A 17517-nucleotide genomic window follows, 5' to 3' on the forward strand; every position below is an offset into this window, starting at 1 on the left:
GGCTGTCTACCTAAAATATATCAATGCATGAGAAAAGTTTCCAGTTTCCTCTGCTGGATTTCTCCCAGAAAAAAACAGGGGCACCAGTACAGAATGACCAGTCCAGCTAAAAGAGATGCAAGTATTTTAGTGGGAGGCTGCGAGTCCTCTGCTGGCAGGCGCTTAATGCAATATGTGCCCGTAAGATGAAGTCACAAACATTGCGACTGTAGTCTACTCCCACTCTCGGAGCAGCACAAACGGGGCATTATGCTGACAAGTACCAGCTGGTACCACGGGGCTCCTCATCCTCCTCGGGACTTCATTTGTTGCTGCTGCTGAAATCAGGACATGGAACTGAAATCGAAGCGCAAACCTGTAGACGTTGTCCTTGGATGCTTCATTGCAGTCTGCCTTTATAACCTTTGTCTGGCTCAAAGAAGTGAGTGGAGCTTTGTTTTCTGTGAAGGGCGGTGATGTGGGGCTGGATGAGGACCTGTGGATGATAATCTGTGGACAGAATGTGTGTGGGGGCAGTTTTTCATCCTTGAAGAAGAGATCGTCACCCTTTTTGTGTCCTCTCAAACTCACACCTAAAAAAGAGAAGTGCATATTTTCTTGTTTCTTTATTGAGAGGCCTGAAGGGGTCCGGCTAACTGTGTTTTTGTGCCGTATGTTGAAAAAAAATCTCAAAACTAAAGAGAAGGAAGAGTTCAGGAATAATATATGATCAAAGTGCCAGGCACACAAATCCTTAGGCCAAGTGATACGGTCACATCATGGGCGAACCTTAAGGTGGAAACCAACCAATGCCATGCTCAGGACTGATTTCATTTGTTAGATATATTTTGTACATGCTGTACAGTTCCTGATGTAACTAACCACTATTTTTGGTAATAACATTGTTTTGTTCACAGATCGTATTATCACAGTATGATGTGAACCATCACAGGAGCTAAATGTAGCTGTGAACATTTAGATCCCTAGGGTTAATGTAAAACATTTTTTCTCAGTTTTTACATTGATTTAAGATTTTTATCCCAAAAAGCTTGGATGCTGTGTGAGTTACAGATAAATAAAAACAGAATGTAATGATTTACAAATCTCAGAGACCAATACATCATTCACAGTAGAACAGAGAAAAGCAAATGTTTCAAATGACAAAATGTAAAAAAAGGTAAATTTGAATTTTATGACAGCAACATGTCACAAAACCTGTGGGCCCGGGCTATGTTTGTCTCTGTGCAGCATCTCCTCTTCTTTTAACGCTGTTCCTGAAACGTGAGGAAATTAGGATATGAACTGCTGAACTTTTGGGACGGAGGTTTTCAGTTGGTGAAAGGTCTGAACTGCAAGCGGGCCACTTCAGACTCTTCTACTGCAATGCCATGCTATTATAATAGCTACAGTACGAGGTTTAGCATTGTGTTGCTGAAACATGCAAGGCTTTGTCCCGGCTTGAAGAGAGCAGACAGCAGACAATGATCTCTGAAACTGTTACCGAGTAAACGAGCTAACGTTAGGACGTTTTCACAGTGCTCCAGCCTTTTCAGAACTGGGGTTTTAATATTTCTATATTTACTGTATTTAGAACTATGTTTACATCTCAATACTTCTAAATGTTCAGAATCGTCATTACTAGAAGTATTTCCTGTAATTTAACCTCTTAACATCCACAAGCTCATCAGTGGCATCTATAAGTTTAGGATGAGGTTGATGTCTGCCGCTTTTGTGGGGAATTTTAACAAATATGGACCACCCAGATATAAAAGGTTTTCACAGAAAAACTATCAGGCCTTAAACGAATAACACAAGTAAGAAAATGTTCTATATTTTCTGAAAATGTGCATATTTTAGCATGTGGCTTAAACAAAACACAATCCTAAGCCCCGGTGTGCAAGCCAGTCGTGTGTGTGTGTGTATGTGTGTATTCTACACACATGCATGTGTCTGAATAAGAGGGAAGGTTGAAAAGTGAAGCTGCGACTAGTGGCTCGAGAGAGGTGAAAAAGAGTGCAGGCAGGGTGGAGTGGCTGAAGAGGAATGTCCAGAAATCTGGAGACAAAGTTTAAGAAGCAAAGATGGTTTTACATGTGCAGAGGAGGGATAGTGGATATGGTGGACAAATGATGGTGAAGGCAAAGAGAAGAAGACCACAGGGAAGGTTAAAAGATGCAGTGAAGGAGGACAGAAGAGGATTTAAGACATGATGGAGGCAGATGAGCTGCTGTGGTGACTCATAAAAGGAGCAACTGATCAAAGAGGAAGTGCTTGTATTCTACGAGTTACTGATTAACCTTTGACATTAAAGTGCAAATAAACCGAGGTTTACCATCTCAGAAAACAATGGGTGCTGGCAAAAGCTTAATTTATTTTAGAGTAAAGTCCATCAGGTGACTGTATCATATACACGTCTGTGTCTGTGATCTGCAGACTTTAGCAGGGACACATTAGCAGGGAGTGATGAAGCCACAGCATAGCCTCCTGAGCTCTCTCTGTGTGTTGGGCGATCGTGGCTCAAGAGTTGGGAGTTCGCCTTGTAATTGGAAGGTTGCAAGTTTGAGCCCTGGCTTGGACAGTCTCGGTCGTTGTGTCCTTGGGCAAGACACTTCACCCTTTGCCTACTGGTGGCGCCAGTGTCTGGCAGCCTTGCCTCTGTCAGTGCGCCCCAGGGCTACAATGTAGCTTGCCATCACCAGTGTGTGAATGTGTGGAGGACAGGTTGTGTGAAGTGCTATACAAATACAGGCCATTGATCATTTTGCTGCTGCAAAACCTCAATCACTGCACATGTTTCTGTCACCTATGCTCTCCCAGTTTGCACAGTGCCCCCTGGCCCCATACCAGTGTCAGAAAACAACACGGCTGACGTCCAGGTGGCCAAAATCAGCTCCAACAGTGATGTGACTCTGACAGTGACGGTGAACCCTGAAGATTTATTCTACCTGAAAGGAAACGCCCTCATGGTAAAGAAAGGCCTGGACTATGAGGTGATGTATGGAACACAAATAATGTATATAAGAGATATGTGATCAGTTTTTGGAATTGGATATTAGAATGTGGTATGCAGAAAGTTTATAAAGTGTTTTCAGGACTACCTAGGTCACAGGTGTCGACGGCCGGTGTCCTGCAGGTTTTAGATGTGTCCTTGATCCAACACAGCGGATTCAAATGGCTAAATGACATCCTCAGCATGTCTTGAAGTTCCAGAGGCCTGGTAATGAACTAATCATTTGATTCAGGTGTATTGACCCAGGGTGAGATCTAAACCCTGCAGGACACCGACCCTCGAGGCCTGGAGTTCGACCCTGACCTAGGTTATATGAGCATGTGCTGTAATGATATCAATATGAACATTTATTTGTATTCTTTTACAGCTAATAATATTTCAGAATATTCCTGCAGTAGGCGCGTCCCATGTATCTGTTTTTGTTTCTTTATTAGTCATTGCCCAGCGCGACTCTGATGGTGTGGATAAAGTGCAGCAGAGCTGGCTCTAGATCTGTGAGTAAGAGTCATCACATTAAAAACAGACAGAAGTCAGCAAATGAACCGAGTCTGGGGGACATGAATCTGAAAGTCAGGACATCAGGTCACCTGTACACGCCTAATGCCAACATTATGTTCTCATGTAAGGGACTCCACCTGTCAGGGTTCTTCAGCTCCAGAGCTGCACCGGCTCTTTTTGCCCCATCACCAGTGACCCCGTGTGACTTTGGCAAGAAAAACTAGATGAATATAAAAATGGAAATGAACAATTTTTTTTTACTTTTTAAAAATGTTTATCATTGCTGTAAGTAATGACTTGTGTCTATAAATGTAAAAATTATATTGCATTATTATATAACAAGTTAAACAGAAAATGCGTGTCACACTCTAAATCTGTCTCCTAGTTTGACTCCGCCCACAGAGCATGTTTATAAGGCTTGAGTGCTGTTGTGTCGTTGTGTTGTTAGGAGTAGTGCCTCGATGTGTTGTTGTGTTCTCACTGTTTGACTGAAGCTGAGCTGCTTCTCTCTCCTCAAGGTGAACGAGTCCGTCGAGGTTTTGGTTGAAAACGTGAACGATAACCCCCCCAACTTTGCTCAGAACCACTATGTGCTGGATGTGAATGAGGTGGGCTGCACTGCTCTTTCATGCTTGTAGAACAACATGTGTTTGTGTTTCCTCTTTGAACCATTTTATGTCCTGCAGCTCATTCCGGTCAACTCCAGTATTGGTCTGATAGAAGCCACAGATGTTGATTCACAGCCGCTGTATTATCGCTTGGAGACAACAACAGTAAGACAAGACAAACTATGTCCAAATGACTATGATGAAGTTCGGACACATTTAGACGAATGAATGGAATACATGCATCTGCTATTTGTTTACATCACACTGATCTGTGAGGCCCAGGCTCCACATGAATCAACTTCTCTTGGACAAAATTATGTCTATGACTAAAGCTTCATTATTAACAATGGGAAGAAAAGTGTAAAGGTTCCCTCAATTGCTAACCTCTGATGGACCTTTGAGCATAGCCTTTGTTCAGGCTTCAGGCCACAAAATTCAAGTGAGATCAGCTGATCTGTCTCTGTCGGTTTTCTTCAGGACAAGTATTTCCGCTTGGAAAACATCAATACTCCAAAGATTCTTGTGAAAACCGTCCTGGACTACGATGTTGTACAAAAGATCTCGCTGGTCTTACACGTGCAGGTACAGTAATGACTTATGAAAACATCCAGCAAGGCTCTGCTTTGCTCTGTAAAAACCAGTCTGAAGTCTGCTTCTTACAGGATACGTTCAACGGTTCAGCTTCCAACAAGCCCTTCTTCACCTCTGTGGCCACCATCACAGTGCGTGTGAAGGATGTGGACAACCGGCCCCCGTGGTTTCAGCCATGCACGAGGACAAACTTAGGAAATGCTAAACTGTGTGTGAGCAGCGGCTACAGAGGCAAAGTCAACCTCACAGAGAAACAGGTGGGGTCTGACTCTGGCGTTTACATCACAGCAAGAAAAGAAATGCGCTTCACCTGAACAGGAAGTCGCTCACACGGCTGACATCTCTGGGCCTTATTTTAATTATGCAAGAGCCATCGTGCTATTCTAGCTCATATAGAAAAAAGGTTAAAAACCTTATTATACAGGGGAAGTTCATATTTGATATGATGTCATGAAAACACATTTATCATCTAAAAAACTGGTTTTCTGTATAAAACATATTCTTTATTTAACCAAGTACAGTTTTACGACTATATGAAATGTATACCAGTCTGTGCTACTTTGGACAAAGAGTGTGCACATCCAGGCAAACACTGTTACTTTAGCTGCTACACAGAAAAATCAAATACACAGGAAACAGGACAAAGTGTCTTAAGTCTGTACGCTGCACAGACATTTGAGGGTCACAATAACCTTCATGCTGTTTTAAATACATTTGTTATCTGGGGAGTGAATAATGTAAATGATTAAACATTTTCAGAAATGTTTCCATCGAAGCTCTGAGGGTTCGTTCTGATGTTCATCACTGCAGCGGCAGCAGTCTGTCACACAGTTTCTGTGAAATAAGAACTATCAGCTTCGAGCTGCTTTATTTGACAGACCATGGCAGGTGTGCACTTCTGTGCTGGGCACCAAAACACCACACAGGTGTGCAAAGAAAATCTCAGGGTAATAAAATTATCATCAGAGCAGTGCTTGCGTGTGTTGGTGATCATAGTGATCCTAAGATACCAGCATCATGACATCTCAGCCTTTCAGGGAAACCTCAGCACTGGTTTATCTGTGAGGGAGGACACTTGCTCAGGTTCCACTGTAGGGCCAAACATTACAGGCTAAAACCTGCAACGAGATCCAATGACATGGGGACGATGCAAATTTTGGTGATTTTTACAATTTGTGTTTGCCAGTATTTATTCAGTGATAGCAATATTAACGGTAATGACTTGTGAAATCAATCAGTGTGGAGGACACACGATAACAGCTAACCGGTCGCAGCAGATGGCCCCGCCCCTCCCTGAGCCTGGTTCTGCTGGAGGTTTCTTCCTGTTAAAAGGGAGTTTTTCCTTCCCACTGTCGCCAAAGTGCTTGCTCATAGGGGGTCATATGATTGTTGGGTTTTTGGGTTTTTCTCTGTATCTATGAAGCGCCTTGAGGTGGCTTTTGTTGTGATTTGGCGCTATATAAATAAAATTTAATTGAATTGAATTGAATTGAAATGAATACATACTGATTTTCACCTTCAGGAAGGCCCACTGGTGCTGGAACCTGGACCTGTGTTTGCCAAGGATGGAGACAAGAACAAGAGCGAGCAGATCAGCTACAGAATATTACGAGGTCGGATAAAAAACCTTTGGAGGACCCGAGTTTTACACTCAACAGTTTCAGTTTGGTGTGCTTATTAAACTGATTATCACATATAGACAGACTGATACAGTCTTACACGCCTCTCTGCAGCTTCTCTCCTCCTGCTACCCCCCCCCAAAACCCATCTCCATAGAGACTGTGTCAGCTTCCAAACAGACAAAAAACAAACTAAAAACCAGCAACAAACAACTTAAACATAAACAATCACAAAGAAAGAACAATACAGCATCCACATCTGAACCAAAGAGTAAAACAGTGAAATGTGGATTATTAAACTTAATAATTGATCAACAAATCAATTTACTCTGCCTTACAGAAACCTGGTTGCAGCGGGATGATTATGTTAGTTTAAATGAATCAACACCCCCGAGTCATTCTAACTACCAGAAACCTCGAAGCACAGGCCGAGGGGGCGGTGTGGCAGCAATTTTTCACACCAGCCTATTAATCAACCAAAGACCCAGACAGACTTTTAATTCATTTGAAAGCCTGATGCTTAGCCTTGTGTAAAACTCAGAAACCAGTCTTACTTGGTATCATCTGTATGTATTATTGTAGGGTCTACCTTACAATATAAAGAACCTTGAGGCGACTGTTGTTGTGATTTGGCGCTGTATGAATAAAATTGAATTGAATTGAACTGATAGAAGTTTGAAGGCTCTACTACTAAAAGTAGTTATCAAAATGCTTTTAATCCTTTCCATTTATTTTTAAGTGTTCATCTAATCGTGTGATATAAGAAGCTCAGAAGAAAAAAATAAGTAAATCATCGTTACCTGGTGCCATTTAGAGGCTAGCAACGACCAAGTGATTGCACCCACTTTGCAATCACTGCTGCTTAGTTTGTTTTTGTACACGCTCTCATGGCACCATTCTGTTAATGAGGTCGAATTTCAATAAGTCAGATTCAGGTCGTGGTTAAATAATAAAGTAAGCTTATTCTGCTGGTTTGTAGGGCAGCATAAAGAAAATGCTCTTATTTGTCTTTATGTGTTTTTTTCCTTTATCTGTAGGAAACGAAGGAAATATATTTCAGATTGATGAAGAAACGGGGAACATCACAATGACCAAAGCTGCTGATATTGTTGGTCCAATAACTCTCACTATCCTGGTAAAACAAATATTATACACATTTGTCAAATAATATAAAGAAAATACAGATTTTCAGGAATTAGATATTTGGTTTTACTATCAGGCATCACAGGTGACCAACAGAGATCAGTTTGCAGTGACACAGGTTACCATTGATGTGATGAAGAGGAGCAGGAGTCCTCCTCGTTTTGAAAGGGAGCGATATGAAGGATTTATCTATAGCAACTCTGTGCCTGAGACCATGATCCTCCGAGACCGAAACACCAACCGACCCTTCAGGGTCCGAGCACGGGACGAAGACTTCGCCAGTGTGAGCGCTCTTTGAAATCAAAGCTAAATATTATGGTATATGTTATAAGCCTAACCCTGACGTTTGGCTGGTTCGACAGCTTGTAGCTACAATAAGCAAAACCATTAGTAGCACCGTACTGAGTTAACTGAAAAGGTCAGCTATGGATGCTGCTGATTTACACATGGAAGGGTTGTAGAGACCGACCGACTGTCAGGTACACGTGCTACGAGGAAATCATTTGTTTTGGCATTTTGCTGGTCTGGGCCATTCAGGTGGATGCTAACCCAAAGTGCCGGTAATTTCATCCCAAGCATAAAGCGTGTAATAATAATAGAACAGCTATATATTAGACTACAGTCTAGGTCATGTAACAGGACAACAGAATGGCTGAACATGGAAGAATCGAGGTGTTGCAGTGCCACATTCCAGGCCGGACTTTTAGCTGATTGGAATTCAGCAGGACCTTAAGAGCACTGTGTGAAATTAAAGCCTCAGTGACCTGAAACAACAAGTAGAGAAAAGTGGGGCAAAATTCCTCCACAACCATGTCAGAGCCTGATAAAGTCATACAGAGAAGAATAACTTAAAGTTCTTGCTCTTATTTAACCCTGGCTGAAAGAACCGCTTACAGGAAGAACATACTAAATCTGTTTCTAGTGTAGTAGATTATACAGATTTAAATGTACAGGAGTACTAGAGTACTTGTAAAAATGTGCAGGTGTTTATTTTGCATGTTAATGATGATTAACCCCTGTACAGTTAAAAAGGTACGCGATCACAATTACGTTTATTGTGCAAGCTGTTGCTGGTCATTATTTTCTACCTCCTGCTGGTTAGAAATCACTTAAATCACTTAAGTTGTGCTTTAAATGCACAACTAATGCTAAACTAACAAGATAAAATCTTTGTCAGGGTGTGAATCCAGATGTCAAATACGAGGTTCAGTACAGCAGCTACGTCAATGTGACCTCTGATGGTTTCGTGATACTGAAAAGAGTTGTGAAGACAGAGTCCTTCGCTCTTCAGGTGAATTTTTAAGACGTCATGGCACAATGAGAGCAAAGACTTCCTGGTTCTTGACACTTTGTAAGCTGTTAAACTTTTACTTTCTGCAGCTCCGAGCAGTGGATGTGACAACAGGGGAGTTTGGAACTGCAGCCCTCTCAGTTCAGGTCATACCTGGTGAGACTTCGGACTGGAAAAACTTTCACCTTATTTCTCCTGTTTCTAATTTCATGTCATATCAGTAAAAACGAAATCACTAAAAACATTACTAAATCTTTATAAAAAAAACAGTTTTTATACTAATGATTTCAAATGAACCTAAAATATGATATATTATTACCTCTCAAGGAGGGAACACAAAACTGTGTTTATTCTTCAAAATTAAAGGGCTTGCTGTTATTCTTTATTTGTAATATTGTAAAACAAAGTCAAATGTAAGCCAGAAAGATTACTTCATACTGAGGCTGGGAGCCCATTTGGTTCCTCCTGAACATTTCAGTGAAATTCAAAATGGGCACTGTGTTAATTGTTCATTTTTAATCAAAGTTAAAGGAAATCATAGCTTTAATAATAATCATTCCTTTAACCTTAAGTCCTTTGCTTTTCTTCCTGTGCAGATTTAGCCAGCCCATCTCCCTCAAACATCGGCTATCGTCCAGGTGACATGGCGCTTCTGGGCTTGATCATGGCAGCTCTGCTGATCCTTTGCCTGATTGTTATTGGCTTCTTAGTTTCCCACTTGTGGAAGGGAAATACGGGTGTGGACAAACTATGTGAGGTTAGTCGGTTTGGCAATGGAAATATTTTAAACCGGTGAAAAGATGATAAGTTTACAAATCTTTAATCCTTCCTCACTGCTTTACATCTTGGACATCATGTAAATGAGTGTAACAGACAATATCAGGCTTTCAGTCTTTCCTTCTTTCTGATCTCACAGCACACATCATACAAATGATTTATTGTTTTCTAAAGTAAACAAAGTGTCAAAGTTAACATTTGCAGTATACATATACTGTAAAAAATGTCCCTTAGCAAGAATCAACCTTGACAACAAGCTTTGGGTATAATTTTCATCAGATATTTAACTGTCAGGTGGAGTGGTTACTATAGGAGCTGATTTTAAAAAAAGTCCAAATACATTTCAAAGGCTTGTGATGTGAGTTTCAAGTAAGTTTCAACAGATGGTTTGAGGCTATGCTGATGAATTGTGTGCTAGTCCACCTAAAATATACCAGTTCTACTGACAGCAAACTGGCCTCAGAGCCCGATGCTGCCTTCACCATGTTTAACAGTTGTTACAGTTTTCTTTGCATTGCAGGTCTCTCCTTTCCTAATTGCAGTAAAACAACTCTATTTTCCCTCTAAAACATACTTTCTTTGTCAGTGTAGTCAGTTACAAACTTTAGTCAAGATTGAAGATGTTGAAGCAGGATCTTCTTTCTTGGATGGCAGTGTCTCAGTCAATGATAAGGTAAAAAACAGGTGGTGTAGCCAGTGTAGATCCTATGACTTAGTGGCTTCTGGGTTTTTTTACAATGATTTGAACCACCTGCCTCTCAGATGAGAGTGAGTTTGGTTTTCAGACATTAGCAAACTGGCTGACTCATTAACCACCCGTACAGTCGTTTCAACTGAATATGTAGTTTCTCATAAAATACCAGGATTTCATTCAGCAAAACTGAAACACAAACATTTTGGATAATTTGTGACTGTGACAAAGAAAGAATTTGGCTCAGCCTGAAACTAAGCTTTTAAAAGTGGTAACATTGTTACTGCACATTACACTATTAAAGTAAATAGTGGTTATTTTTGTACATATGTAATATGATAACATGGAATTCATTATTGGAGACTAGATAAACTGCATTTCTGCTTGGCCCACTTATTCATAGATCAAGTGAAAGCCTTCGAAGCCTTTATTGGCTATATGATAAAGTATAAATAGACACCTCCATTGTTTAGACTTCAGAGACAGACTGAAGGTAGTGCAATGGCAGTACCTCATGCATTAACTGCTTTATTAATGAGGAACCTCTCTCCTGACTGTAGTGCCTGAGCCCATGTTTGCAGTCCGGCCAGCCCCGAAGTGGCCACAGAGACTCCCTGCAGTACACCAATGATGGCTTCCAGAATGAGGGGGACCTGAGCCGTCGGGGAGCCAGACGCTGGAACAACGTTCTCCCCAGAAGGAGCACCTTCCCCCAGGCCCGGGGCCGCGTCATACCCCTAGAGAGGCGGAGCCACCACTGTTCTTCATGTGGCATCTATACTAACCACATCCCTAAGGGGAGTCCCTCAGTGAGACCCTCCAGGAGGGGCAGAGAAGATGAGGATGAATATGGTGCAAGGTCAATCCTGACCAAGCAGCGGAGGAAGGAGGGCCAGAAGACTGTGTGGTTCAAGGAGAGTGAAGATTCGTCAGACATTGAGGTGGAGATCATCCCAGACACTGTGGGCCGGGTGGAGGAGGAGACAGAGGAGGAGCTGGAGGGGGAGGTAGAGATGGAAAGTGTTGTCAGAGACCCGGCAGCCCCTTTAAGAGAGGCTGATGATGGGCAGGAGACCAATGAACAGTACCCAGAGAACGCTAGTTCAGAAAAACAGGAAGGAAGCCAGGAGCGGGAGCACTGACAGTAGAGGTCAGAGGTCAAACTGGAGTCTGAAAGGACTGAGCAGAATGCTGTTTGCTTTCCTGGATGCCTACAGTCAAAATCTCAGCAGTGGACAATGGCACGCTTAACATCTGTGGACTACTGCCCAACCTCAAAGAACTGACTCAAGCATCCAGAAGTATTTGTCTTCTACTGTGAGTATACTACACTACAGTTCCAGCGGAATTAACTGAATACCAAACATACACTTGGAACCAGTGTGGGCCAAGTATTAAAGATGAGATAAGGTCTTCCAATAACACTAACACATTTTTGGTTTATAATTGTGCCCATTAGACTATTACAGTCCCCATTACAGGAATTGTAGAGATCACAGTGCCAGCATGACCTCAAGTCCAGCGGGGCAAAAAACACGAGCAGTCAGTGTTTCACTAGGCGAGGTTGAGATCCGATGCTTTACAGTCTGTGCGGTGTGTAACAGTTTGCATATAAATGTAGCAACACAGCACCGAACAGGTGATCAAAGAGCAACGTTTTCCCCTTCTAAACATTGGAAAGGTTTTTAAGGAAACCTTTCCAACGTTTACCTGAGAAATTAATTTCTTTTTTAAAGACATCATCATTAAAAAAACATCAGACCCTCTTTGGACTCATAGAAACCTCCTATATGGACCCGCCAATCCAAATAATCTGTTCTGACTCTTTGAGTTTCTTGCCCCACTGAACTTTTGTGAGGGAACACCACCTCCACAGGCCAAAAACTTCAGTTTTCAAACTGTTAACTAAGCTTATCACAAAAAAAGACACATTTTTGTTTTCAAATGTATTTGTTGTAAAGTAAATCTTATACCTTTAGAAAGCCTGTTTATTTCCTAACAAATGGTGCCATATTTGTTAGGAAACTGCTTCTGTGAGTTGTGCAGCAGATTTGAGTTTATTGGGTGCACTCAAGAAAAACTTGCCAAATCCTCTCTCCCAATGCCAAACAGCCTTTTCTATTATTGACTCTTGTTTTGAGCTTCTGCTGCCCTAGGTGCTCAGTTGGTGGTGATCTGCAGCACCATGGACCCGGCTGCCAGGGTCAGTTAGTGTCACTTAAGCCACATTTGACTGATCTGAATAGGACCCATGCCATAGGGCAACTTATCTGGTGTTCCGCAAAACCAAGCTGCAGCATTATTTTGAGTAAGTCCAAGTACAATCTCCAAATTGAAGGCCAAGTTCCATATAACAGGGGATGTCAAAGAAAAGCTGCTATGTGTGCGTTCCAAGAAGACGACACCGCAAGAAAACTGTTTCCTCGCCCTGTCAGCACGTAGGAAGTGGTCTTCTACAGAAATACAGAAATGCATCTCCTGCTGCATAGGGCTTTAATATCTGCTCTTCACCATCAGACCTATTTGAGTTGATTTTGGCAACTTGTGCACTGGAACCTGAAGATGTAGAGTTATATTCAGCAGTGAGTCCAGATTCTTCCTATAACACTTAGGTCGAATTGTGCATGGAGAATGCTATGCTGACTGCTTTTGGTGGAGGCGTTGTTATGTTGTGGGGCGGTATTATCCTCACTGGAAAAATGTCATCATTGGATGTAGAGATATCGAGATGAGATCCTGAAACAGCTGGCATTCCCTTATCTCCACAGCCAAGTAGCTAACTCTATCCTCCGAGATCACAGAGAGACTGCCTCCAGAATTTGAGTGGATTTGTTGAGGATGGCCTGCCTGCAGTCCTGACTTCAACCCCACTGAACACTTGTGAGATCAACTTGTTTTTCATGCTGAAAAACAATTTGACATTGGCTGACTTGCAACAAATGTAACTTGAAGAATGCGATCTCATCCCACAGCAGTGGGTGACCAAGCTAATGACCCGCATGAGAAGGAAGTGACCGGCTGTTGTGGTTGTGTATGGTGCTTCCACATGTTACTGAGGCCCCTGCTTCCTAAATTGCAAATATGTCTTGTCTCTTCACACTTCAGTCATCCAATTCGATACACAACATCAAACATCAGTCAGCAGAATAATTTGTTTGGCATTGGAAGAGAAGATTTAGCAAGTTTTTCATGGGCACAACCCACATACTGAACTCTGCTGCTCAACCCACAAATGCACTTTCTGTATAAATGTGGCAACAAATAAACAGGCTTTCAGGTGGTATAAGATTCACTTCAGGTTATATTGTCATTAGCATTAGAAATCATGGTACAAACTACAAAAGCAAATCACAAAGTATTACTAATAAACCATTTTCATTATCGTAAAGTGACTGGCTCCACTTTCTAAAAGGCACCATTTATACAGAGGTATAAGTGGTAGTCAACAAACCCTTTTATGTCATTGGTAATTCATTCTGTCTTCATTGACTGAATTCATATTGAATCCATCAGCAACTATAAGTTTGAATGTATAATCATTATCATAAAACAGACCATTCATTTTGCAGCTATAGAAGCTTTGATGGCGTTAGAGCTACAAAACTAAAATGCATTCATTCTAGTTTTGGGCTAAGTCCAGTTAATTCTCGGCTGCGGCTCTTTGACATCTTACCTTGCAATATAAACGTGACGCAGCATGGGAGACACTGGCCGAAACCTCCGACTGAGACAACAACAGTCAAGCAATGACACAATCAAGAACAACTGAACATTCCAACATTCACTGTCTGCAAATATCTCTCAAAGCTACATCTGTAAAATGTAATTTATCAAGTAGTTTCTCATGCATAAACTGCAAATAAAGAACTCATCTTCCATCATTGTCCCAGCAAACCTCTTGGATGTGGGAGGGAGATCCCATCGACACTATCATTTATGTCAGACAGCCAGAAAAACCTCCCCCGCTGGTGATGCTAGCAGCTTTTCTGTCTTTGGGCTGTAACGGGGTGTGGATTGTGGTCGATTCACAGCTTCTTGTAGCCTACAAATGAATACCATTTGCATTAGTGATGGGATTTCCGGCTCTTTTTAGAGAACCGGCTCTTTCGGTTCGGCTCACTAAAAAGAGCCGGCTCTTTCGGCTCTGAACCGGCTCTTCAGGTTGTTTTGTTGCTTTAATTAATTTATTATTAACAATAATATAAAATTATGCACAAAAGGAATTACTAATGTAAAAACAAAGTGGTTTTACTTATATATGTTTATATATAAATATTTACGGTGGCCCCTAGAGACAAAACACGTACAAACTCCAAAACACATTTCTAGCATGAACTGAACTTCCAAAACAGAGCTACCAGATCACTTAAATTACACAATTGAAAGCATATGTGTATTGTTTGTGTGTTTATACACAAGCACTCATAATAATTCAAATAATTTAAAAAAAATGTTCATTTACCTGTTATTACCACACACCAAATCCGGTCGTTGGTACTTCCTGGCTTGTGTAGCCACTAGGTAACAAAAGCTCAAAACTGCACCCTAGCATTCTGGAGCACTTCTGTTGTCTTTTGTACGTGTTTTGAGTTTTTATGTGCTTCTGAGTTTTTACGTGTTTTGGAGTTTTTACGTGTTTTGGAGTTTTTACGTGCTTTGTCTGTAGGGGCCACTGTAAATATACTTTTATTTATTCACTCCACATAAAATGTAATAAATAAATCATATAATACAAAAAAAACAACTATTCACAGTTCAACTTTTAACTATTTAAATTTTCAGCTTTTTCCTTTAAAAATTTTAAAGTGAAAAAACACAAAACACTACAAACCACAACACAATTAAATATAAATTAAACTATGAAAACAAAAAGAAGATGCACATTCTCTGTCATATGGACCTGCATGAATAAACTTTCTGAATCCTTTATCATCTGCAACGGAAAACAGCTGTGGATGATTACTATACCTTTCTAATGTGACGTTGTTGTCCCTGGCTCTCTTTCTCTCTCCCTCCCGCTCTGTTCCTGTGCTACTGCGAGTGTAACTACTGCCCCTTCCTCCTCTGCTCAGCGCAAAGCAGAAGGCTCGCATGCAGAGTGAAGCGGAAAAAAAGTGAGAGAGACCATGGTTTCTGCTTGGTGTGTCATAAATATTACAACATCATATACAACCAAAGTTCTAAGAAAGTTTGGACACTATTTAAAACGTAAATGAGCCTGTATTTTATTCACAATAGAATGCAGGAAACATAGCAGCTATTTAAGCTAAGAAACATAAATATTAAGCTAGGCTAATGTTTACATTTTTTATATCTTTATGCTTAAAATGAGAAATAAACTTCCTGTGCATGTGTTTGTCTTTCACCTATGTGCTTTTTTTGTCCATGTCAAAAATGTTGTGACGGTTAGCAGAAGGTAGGCTCTTGATATCGCCTCGCAACAAGCGCACCAAACATTAGCTATGCCACAGGAGCAGATAGGAGTGGTGCTAAGGGCTATGTAGCCTAGCTTTGCTAACTAGCAGTACCTGCTACTTCTTCCTGCCTGATGTTAGTAAAATGTGATTCTACTTAACCAGCGGAGACCTTAAAATTATCTTCTATCCAGTAAAGTGCCTTCACACTATGTGCCTACTGCAGTCTGCCTTTGTGTGCATCATTTTTCTATAAGCCATTAGCAAAAGATTTATAGACACTAAATAAACCCACTGATAAGTGGTGCCTTATTAGAAAATGGTAATGTGAGGTTTTTCTTTGTTTTTTTGTTTTTGTTTTTTTGTTTTTGGGTGGGGGGGTGCATTAATGGGTTGGGGGTTAGTTATCAGTATTCACTTGATTATCATGTATTTGTATGGTTTCAACATTGAAATTTCAGGAACTCAACCCCACATTGCAACACAAATTACCCATGCTAAACACCAGACACCCCAAAGTGTCGCCTGGTTCTGCTTTTAGCAGCAGTGAGTAACTTCTTTGTGTAGAGCTGTCATCATTTCCACACACAGTGTTTATGAACTTTATGAAACTAAAGCGGTTTTGTTGTGATTCCAGGTTGAGAAAATGATTTGATGGTAAAACTTTATCTACTGAGTACTAAACAGCTATAAAGATTTTATATGTGTATTTATTATTGCTGTCAGTGTTAATCTCATTAAAATGACGTTAACGCCATAACCGCATTAACGCGGCAAATCTCCGTTAGCGAGTTAGCGCGGATCACCCCATGCGTGGGGCTGCATGGCGCTAACACTTTAACGAGCTAACTGTGCTAACGCGTTGACGCCGTGCAGCCCCACGTGGCGTTAACGTTATTTTAAGGAGATTAATGCTGAAAGCACTAGTATTTATATGTATTTATTGAGAATGTTGGTTAAAATAACTACTTTTATGGGGAAATCTATGGTTTATGTATAGCTGATATTTTGTACATTATAGTGATTGATGTAAAGCACTTGAGGGAATAATAAAGTTTGAGTCTTGTTGGTTGTCACACATTTTTATTCACATTCTATAAAACCATCTTCCTGTACAGGGAAGTGATTTTAAGAGGTCCTGAATGGAGATCTGGGGTCCAGAGAGTTGAAGGAGTGGAAATTCTGAGTTTGTCAACTGTGAGCTGAGGGAAAATATATATGTTCTGTTTCAGAAAGAGAGTTAAGCTAAACTCCGAGTCATCTATCTGGGTAATAGACTCTGTAAACCTAAGCTACGTACTGGCAGCTTTTATTTGACAGGTTCCTCTGATTCCTGCCCTCCTTCAGGCAACTGACTGACATTTTGCAGTTTCTTATTCAGTTAATATCAAAGCAACAGTTTTATTAATCTGTGGAAATGTGTGTCTTTACAAACATAATATAATTTAGATGATTTTTATATTTAACATATTTGCCAACCGTTAACTCAAACTACAGCTGTCAGCCTCATCCACGCGCTGGAATATTTACTATACTATACTGTAGGACTCAGTTAATAAAACAAGGCTTATGGACAAACACTGATGAACCTTTAATGGGAAAACACCTCACACTCCTGACATGTTGTTTGAGAAGATGTGAACGTTTGACAGTGAAGATCGGTGTCAAATGGTAAAGAAAGCTGTACTAAATGTAGTTTAATTTGACTCTTTGATTAGTCTGGATGTGTTCCAAGCTAGGATTCAATAAAATGCTCTTAAGCAATTTTGAAATGTACAATAGACAATAGTGCTCAAAGTTTGAGCTTCAACAGCTCACCCCCTGCATATCACCAAATTCCTCAGTGGATTAAACTGGAGGCTTTGCTTCATACTTAGCCATTGTCATGATGACTCA

At 40.8% G+C, this 17517-nt stretch overlaps 1 protein-coding gene across 1 annotated transcript; it reads left to right on the plus strand.

Moving 5' to 3' along the window:
- Nucleotides 1–228: 228 nt before the first annotated feature.
- cdhr5a (cadherin-related family member 5a) lies at nucleotides 229–13588 on the plus strand. Its single transcript, XM_014338641.2, has 14 exons — nucleotides 229–421; nucleotides 2797–2969; nucleotides 3424–3483; nucleotides 4006–4095; nucleotides 4174–4260; nucleotides 4573–4677; nucleotides 4758–4943; nucleotides 6209–6299; nucleotides 7343–7440; nucleotides 7525–7731; nucleotides 8626–8739; nucleotides 8829–8895; nucleotides 9336–9496; nucleotides 10768–13588. The coding sequence occupies exons 1-14, from the start codon at nucleotides 331–333 to the stop codon at nucleotides 11347–11349; spliced, it is 2112 nt and encodes a 703-aa protein (XP_014194127.1). The 5' UTR covers nucleotides 229–330; the 3' UTR covers nucleotides 11350–13588.
- The last annotated feature ends 3929 nt before the right edge of the window (nucleotides 13589–17517 follow it).

This window comes from Haplochromis burtoni, unplaced genomic scaffold (genome assembly GCF_018398535.1).
Source record: "Haplochromis burtoni strain Fernald_Lab_line unplaced genomic scaffold, NCSU_Asbu1 Contig_231, whole genome shotgun sequence".
NCBI classification, from domain to species: Eukaryota; Metazoa; Chordata; class Actinopteri; order Cichliformes; family Cichlidae; genus Haplochromis; species Haplochromis burtoni.